Here is an 8,393-nt window from a genome sequence, read left to right on the forward strand (position 1 = left end):
CTACAGCATCACACTCGGGGGAGGCCGCGCAGGCATCACCATCAAGCAGCCCCTGACAGCTCATACCACGCCTGAGCAGCTCTCTGACGAGCTGCGGCGGGGTGGGTGGGGGAGGAGGGCTGCAGAGGGGGAGCAGCAGGGGAGAGAAACGTGCACCCTCAGCAGAACTGATAGTGCTGTAGAGAAGCACGTTAACCACCAGGGTTATTACTGTAGAGCAGGCCATGGGACACTGCAGCTCTCCGAGACGCCCCACTGACTCTTACGCCACTGCAGTTAGCTGTAGGCCCCCACTGCAGAGATCTGCTCTCCATTACAGCCTGCTGGGCCTTACTGTATAATATGTGGAGATGGTGGGTCTCAATAAGCTTTAACACTGATGCTTTAACAGCCCTGACTCTTCGTGTAGCTGTTGTGGCTAACAGCTTCATAGAGTTGAAACCAATTTGTTCCGAAGCTGCCTGCTTCCCCAATCACATTGTCTGAGGGGACGTGTTGTTCGAAATGTTAAAATACTGAAAAATGGGATCAACAAAACATTCAGCATATGAGCTGAATACACTCGTCTTTGAACAAATCATTCATTTAGAAACCATGTCAGCAGACAATTAAAAAAATAATATGATGTGAGTTTAAAATATTTCAGCATCCCTCTGTGTCATTCATTTTTATTTCCTCATATGAGAAATATAAAATACACAGTATAAAAAGATTCTAAATTAGAGAATAATTTTTACTTTTTCTTATGCTTCAAATGTTTCACAGGAGCAAGAATTTGAGTATTTAACCTGAAGCTTCTCAAGGTTTTGGCAGAAAGATTAAATAAAGTTAAAAAGCACACAAAAGAGAATTTCATTCGAGGTGTCTTAATTCTGCTGGTGCGCCTTAAAATGTTTATTTACATTTTCATATTTCATATTTCTGAAGATTTCCTAATTTTAAAAAAAACTGTTGGAGGCTCCTCTGGGCCACATAAATGCTGGAAGTTGAAAGCAAAAGCTGCTAAAGCAAACACTAAACAGAAGACACACTACAGTGAATAAAATTCCTGAAGTAAGAGGCAGTTTTCTGCTGCTCCATCACACCTGATCTGCACACCCTTGAACTGCGGACTACGCTCGGGGTCAATGCAAAACACCTGACTGTCCTGACACGAAGCAGCTGAGATAAGAGCAGCCGGCTTATCTCATTGTGGTCAGTGAAATGGTGCGTGAAAAATGTGTGGTGCCGGGGGAGGCGAGGTTGGCTAAATGATGCCACAAGGAGTAATATCATGACATCACATCATTATCGCAGGTGGATATTGAATTTACCATATTATTTTTTATGGCCTTAAAGATGAAATGTCTGTGTGAAAAGCCCGTGCTGTATGTTGACTGCTTGAATAAAAAAGATAAAATAACTGGAACTCATCGAAAGTATAGAATCTTTATTGTAAGAAATATTATTTTTTTTGTAGATATAATGTACAAGAATACACTGCGATGATGCTATTAAAATCCAAATTATAGATATTTACCTTTGGCAAAATGTAAAATGAAAGCCAACTACTAAAATTATGTCAAGTTTAGAGAAAAGATTTTTAGAAAACCATGTTTACAACAAAAACATTATCATTGTGTGTGTGTGTGTGTGTGTGTGTGTGTGTGTGTGTGTGTGTGTGGAATCCACATATACACTGTTTGATTTCAGGATTACTGGTTAGACACCAAACTGCTGGCCTAGCAGTGGTTTTGGGGCTATTTCTTGGGTTTTGGCCAGTCTTGATGCCACCGCTGGAGAATATGGAAATCTTGTTCTGTTGCTGTAACAAGTAACAACAGCCCAAATATTCTTATGTGTGTGTGTGTGTGTGTGTGTGTGTGTCTATATATGTATGTATTCTATTATTAGTTAAAAAGCAGCTGTATAAGTCTGAGTCTTGTTGTCATTTAGCTTTTTTATTTTAGTATATTATATGCATGTGTGAGTATCTATAATAGAAAAGATATGTATGTATGTATGTATGTATCTTTTCTATTATAAGGTAAAAATAGCGGTTGTATTTCTGGTGTAAAGGTACAGTCTGCGTGTGTTGTTATGGTTGTGTGAACAGCAGAGACTCGGGCAGGGAACAAGGTGACTGAAATGTATTCACATGATGTAAATGCTTCTATTAACTGTAAAGTGCTGCCATTATTTCAGTGTTTTGTTGCTCGAGTGGGTTTCCAATCTAGAGCCATGAAAGTGAAACAATGCGCCGCGCAAAAGAGTTTCATTTATCTTTGTCCACTGGACAGAGAGAGAGAGAGAGAGAGAGAGAGAGAGAGAGAGAGAGAGAGAGAGAGAGAGAGAGCAGACCACAGAAATACTGCACTCCCTCTGCAGACACAGAGGAAGCTCAGTGCGCCCTGGAAATCTGCAGTGAGGGCTGCTAAATAATGTCCTGAACAGAGTCAGAGCACATGAGCATATCCTGTGAAATACAAGTAATGCAGGCCGACACAGAGTCCAATACAGAATCTTCTGAGAAATGTCAGTACGTTAATCAGAAGTATGTGACCAAGGACTAAAACCCGCATCACAGCCTCTAATTCTGCATGAAACAGAGGGACACTGGCCGCAAATCTAATACTGTATTATTACAGTTATTCGGCTACTGTACTGAAGCTGAGGGCGCTGCAGCAGCACAGACCTGCCTTTGAGCTATGATTACACTTACAATCAACCAGTGTGAGTTATGACACATGGCGCAGCAGCCTTCAATATGTGCGGCATTGCTTATCAAGGAAGCGTTATGTATCAGAGCGGTGTGACAGGACATCAGTGTGAAGGACGATGCCAGTGCAATTAAAGACTTGTAAGGCCTATTACCCTTCCCTCACCTTGCAGCCGCTCCTCCCCAGTCCAACTAAAAATGATTCATCCCGGTTTCACAGAATGACACACCACATTTTTTAATAATCATGTTCCTCTTTTCTGTTCATTTCATTTCTTTTCCTTTTATTTCTTTTCTTTTCGTTTGTCGGGAGCAGATCTCACCTGCAGGTCGGGATTTTCCTCATGCTGATGGTGCGCTTCTTCTGCTGCCTCCACCAGCCGCTGAGGAGGAAAAAACACTGGTTGATGAGCTAAAACACACAATTTTTTATGATTAAAAACACATGCAAACGAACCTGTTCCTGTGTAATGTATGTTAACACACGCTCTTCTCTGTCAGACCTCCAGAAACTCGCAGTGATTCATCCCCAGAAGTTTGTCCTCTCTCTCTGCTGCTGCTCTCTGTATTTGTCAGACTTGCTGTTTGCGCGTCCATTATTTTCAAATCTCACCAAACGTCATTTCACTGAGCAGGAACATGATCGAGGACCATTTCCAGCGTTTGGATTAATCTTTAGATGGAATCGACAGTAGCCCGTGTCCAGCTTTTGTTCTGAACTCAGTAACAGGATGTGTTGCCAGATTTGTTAGTCCCCCCTTGGCAGTCCTTTTAGTTTCCTTTCAGGGGCTCCAGCATGTATAAAATGTGGGACACCGCTGTGGAGCGCCGCTGTAAAATGATTGATGGAGGCAGGTGATTTCGCGCCGTGTACCAAAGCAGCGACACCTCGATTCTGGAAAATGTGCTTGGCTCTGTGTTTCCCGGGAAATGCCACCTAAACGTTGCATTTGCTCTGGCCCTCGGAGCCCAGCAGGTAATTAACATCTGTCACACGTATCAAAATAACTGCTATATAAACACAACGCAGGCTTTTGCCCCGACTGCTGAGCGTTGGTGCCAGATTCAATTGACCTCATGGCGAGTTCTCACGTCGTCAGCAGTCGGCAAATGAAAAAAAACATCATGAAATATATGTAATATCTATGAATATACATAGAAGTTTATGTAAATATAGGTTTTTCTGATTTAGGCCGGGAATTCTCTCAGTAGGCCCGTCCATAATTTCTCGTCTTATAAAATGTCCCTGCAGCGGTCACACACCTCACCTCCACCACTTTATTGGGGTCGCTGCTTCGTTTTTAAAGTCGCTTTTCAATTTGGAGCAAACGTGATGACGTCAGCAGATCAGGATTTATCACACCTGCGCTGGTGCAGGTTTAAATATGACACTGGATTTTTTTTAATTTTTTTTTTCTACTTTATTTATTTTAACAGCAGCCAAGCGCGTGCTTTTGTATTGTTTGCACATCATTTTAAAAAACACTTTTTTATTTGAGTCAAATCCCGTTCATTAAATTAGGCGCTTTCCTGTGTACGTGTAATTTATAGGCTGCATTGTCGTGAATTGCCGCACACATGGGATCAGGCCGGGGGAGATAAACGTTATCATTTCCCAGCAGTCCCTGCGAGGTGCAGCATTAAAATGGTGACAGTCTCCTCTGCGCTGAGGTCGCAGACAGGCTGCTGCTGTGAGGCTGACAACAGCTCACACGTCGACTGTAATAAATGACGTGAGAAAATATTCCTGATGAGCTTTTTACACCAACATTTAGGACAGATTTGATTTTTTAACATTGCACAATAATCTGCTTTTCCAAGTGACCAAATATGCTCATTTAGAAAAAATGAAAATGAAAATTAGGCCTGTTGGGGTGGAGAGGGGGTTGTGATTGACTTTTAATAAAACTAGACTCTGCTCATATTTATTTATATTTTCTTTGGACCATTTAAGAAACATTGAAACACCACCCCCGCAATATCTCAAACCTAACTATGTTCTTCTATTTAAACCTTGACAGAGACAAACATTTTGAAGTACAGCCACCAAATCTCTTATTAAAAGTAGAGCTAGCGATTGTTAAAATTATGGCAATCTCAAAAGAATTCCTGCGTCCTTTTTGCTGAATATAAATCAGATCAGAGGACGTTCACCTGTTATGATTGGACGTCAGACTGTCCATCATAATTAAACCCATCACTGATGCCTGATAACCAGATGTGTTGGGGACTCAAAGGGAGCTGCTTCCTCCAGGCAGTGTGCCAAACATTAAACACAAAAACGCAAGTTGAGTGCTGTTTGCCTCAGTCACATTTTAAAACTTAAAATATCCCTCAAACAAACAAACAAACAAAAAAATCCTCTCCCACCTCATCCCACCCCTCTAATAATTAAATAACAAACAGTCCCTTTCACCCCAAAATAAATTAAAATTAATGACTAAATAAACAGAGTATAAAACGCTTTTTTCAAACGTACCCTGGTGGCCTCTGCTTTTTTCCGGAACACTTCCTCCATCTTCACAGCCAGGTTTTTGACCAGTTTCACACCATCAATTTCTTCCACTCTGACTGACTTCTCAAATTCTTTATATTTCTGAAAATGACCAGAAACAAATGTGTGGCATTGACAGAGGGAACAGCTGCAACCCTTAAAAACACTGGCTGCAGGAAGACATGCTGCAAACTCATCGAGCTGACGTGGTTGATTAACTCATTAGGAGTGTCTTAAATGTCCACTCAATAAGACAAGAAAAAACATTAAGATAATCATCTTTTTCTCTCTCTGTGTGTGTGTGTGTGTGTGTGTGTGTGTGTGTGTGTGTTTTGCAGCATTTTAGAGCACTATTGTTTCACTGCATCCCACTCCAGAGAGGTGGGGAATTGTTAAACAAGGCTTATAAGTCGTCACATGTTGGCTGACAAGCTGCATGCAGCCAGTCTCAGATGAACGGCTGATAAAACCCTCTGCAACACAGAATGATTGATAGTCTTTATCCGGACTCATTCATTGGCTGCACATGCTGGTTCTGTCTCTCTGATTGGCTGGAGATGGCCATGTTGGGTGGCCGGGGGGGAGGGTGGGGCTGGTTCTGAAGACTATGCATGGTAAGAGGGTAATTGAAATGGAGTCAAAGCACAGGAGAAAGATAATAACGTGTCAAGCTTGGGTGATTCTGGGTAATGAACTACACCTCACATAATGCTGATTCTGCTGGATGCACAGGACCTCCAGTGATACAGAACAAAGCCCGCCACAGCTCGGAGGACTATAACGTTACATAATCCCACACCTGCCTGGCACACACACACACACACACACACACACACACACACACACACACGTCAAATAAAAACAAAAACCTGATCCTCTCACGCTGCCCAGTCAGGCATATCACACACACTTCCAACAACCTTATCTAAAAATAAACAAAAGCAACGTATGGCTCGTAGTTGGCATTCAAACACATTACACATTGTGTGGACAGGATGCACACACACACGCACACACACACGCACACACACACACACACACACACACACACACACACACACCAGTACATGAGGCGACAAATTACCTACTGAAAGGAAGAGTGTGGACTCGCAGTGGAGCATAACAGTTCATTTCACGCCTGTCCTCCTTGCCTCAGCACCCTGTATCCCCCAGTCCCCCCCATCCTCCTCCCTCACACTCCTCCAGTCATCAAGAGGAGGTTAAGCCCCATCCATCAAAAGCACTGATCATGATTATTGATTAGAGTAATGACCAATGCAGGAGTGAGGCCTGCCTGCCCGGAGCCCGAAGAGGCCCAGTGTTTCCCTCTCTGCAGAAGTCTTAGTAAAATCGGGTAATTCACCATAAAAACATCTAATGATCAGCCTTAATGACCAGCCCCTAACGACCCGTCAGTTCTCCTCACAGCTCACTGCTTTGTGCTGACTGGCTCGGCACAGCTCTCTCCAGACATGCCTCCATGAACAGGAACACGAGCAAAGTGCTTACATACACAAAAAAAACAGGAACAACTCTGCAGGGCATATTGCAAAAATGTTTCTGTACAAAGATGAAATACATATTTGACAACAAATGGAAGGCTAGCGCTTCAGCTTCCACCACACCTTTGAACTTAAATCTATATCTTATATTAAGTAGCTGTCACCTCAGAGCATGGAGGTCCTAGGTTTGGACCCAGGAGCCGCTTTCTATACGCAGTTTGAACGCTCTCCCCATGTTTGCGTGGACTTCCTCTGGCTGCTCCGCTTTCCTCCCACAGACATGCAGCGGAGCTTTTAGGATTAATCCTGCTATTGCCCTTGACCGAGGCACTGGCCTCAGAACTGGAGTTGGTCCCCGGACGCGGCGCTGTGATAGCCCACAGCTCCTAAAATAGTGAGGATGGGTCAAATGCAGAAGATTAACAAGTATGATGGAGGTTCATGTAGTAACTGGACCTACAGGAGGGAAGTAAAGAGTTATTATAGACAGACGGATCACAGTGTCCCATGTTGAAGATGGTCTATCAGGATCCTGTACATGCAACACAGTCTCACGGCAGTTTGTTAAATAGTCACGAAATTGAATCTATAATATTCATATGCATGGATACAAATACTCAATTTTTTGTGACACTCAGCACTAATTACAAATTAATTTATTTCAGTTGGAAGTATTTTTGCGCATGCACAATGCATGTAGATTCAATTTTGTGACTACTTTTCAAACTGCTGTGATACTGCGTTGTGCAGTGAGTGACCAGAAAAATAAAAGCCACTGTCCACTGCAGTGCAGTCGTGTAGCGATGAAACATTCTGTGGTCTGTTTTGAGGCTATAGTTTGCATGAGAGGTGCATGACTCAAAGGTGTCTGCAACGTTCTTCCGTAGATGTAAATGTGATTGATAACACGTTTCAACACAGCACAGTTCAATTTAACACCAGGCCACAAACTACAGCCGCAAAACATACCGAAGAACTGAATCCAAAACTCCTGAAACAGAAAAACTAAAGCTGAATGTTTTAGGTTGGATTGTATTTACTGCAGGGTGATTATTACAGTGATGATTTAAAGCCGGTGGTGGTCTTCTCACTGTCCATACTCGAATATTTTTTAGTTTTTGTTTTATACACAGAAAGGAGACCTGAGATTTTTGAGTCAGGGTTTAACCCCTTCAGCCCGCAGACCTTCCCGTCGGTCCGCTGTTACAAACTCATGTTATGTGACAGAAATTTAACTTTTTATTCTAGTGTTAATCCCAAATTTCCAAATAACTGTCAGGCTGTGTTTTTGGGAAGTGTGGATGAATTAATGTGCAAGATTTCCAGAACATTTACTTTTGATGTGACGATGCACCCATAAAAAATGATGTTTCGGGTTTGAATATTTTCCATAGTGTAAGTAGACATGCACGGACATGCATATAGAAAACTGTCACAGAGAGAGAATATTCTTTTGTCTAAAAGTCGGGCTGCTTGAATATGATAATAACTTGACAACAACTTTATATTCATGTTGCTTGTGCAGTTTATGTTAATTTTTTTTATCTTATACTCTGTCTCTCTCTTTTTTTTTTCTTAATAACAACAAATCTAAGGATAAAACCAGGGTTAATTATTTCAGTGGGATATAATGTATTTTAAAATGCTATGTGTATCCTTTCATGCATAATATCTTATATACATATAAATCTAACATGAG

The 8,393-nt window shown here is 42.0% G+C and overlaps 1 protein-coding gene across 1 annotated transcript in view; it reads right to left on the reverse strand.

Annotated features, from left to right (window-relative positions):
- Nucleotides 1-8,393, reverse strand: part of LOC143330730 (voltage-dependent calcium channel subunit alpha-2/delta-3-like) — a 31,183-nt gene that overhangs the window by 20,123 nt on the left and 2,667 nt on the right. Inside the window, exons 3-5 of the mRNA XM_076747480.1 lie at nucleotides 6,859-7,080; nucleotides 5,178-5,294; nucleotides 3,022-3,081 (exon numbers count right to left, since the gene is read on the reverse strand). Of these exons, the coding sequence (XP_076603595.1) occupies nucleotides 3,022-3,081; nucleotides 5,178-5,294; nucleotides 6,859-7,080 (399 nt within the window). The remainder of the gene's footprint in view (nucleotides 1-3,021; nucleotides 3,082-5,177; nucleotides 5,295-6,858; nucleotides 7,081-8,393) is intronic.

Source organism: Chaetodon auriga, chromosome 2 (assembly GCF_051107435.1).
Source record: "Chaetodon auriga isolate fChaAug3 chromosome 2, fChaAug3.hap1, whole genome shotgun sequence".
NCBI lineage: Eukaryota > Metazoa > Chordata > Actinopteri > Chaetodontiformes > Chaetodontidae > Chaetodon > Chaetodon auriga.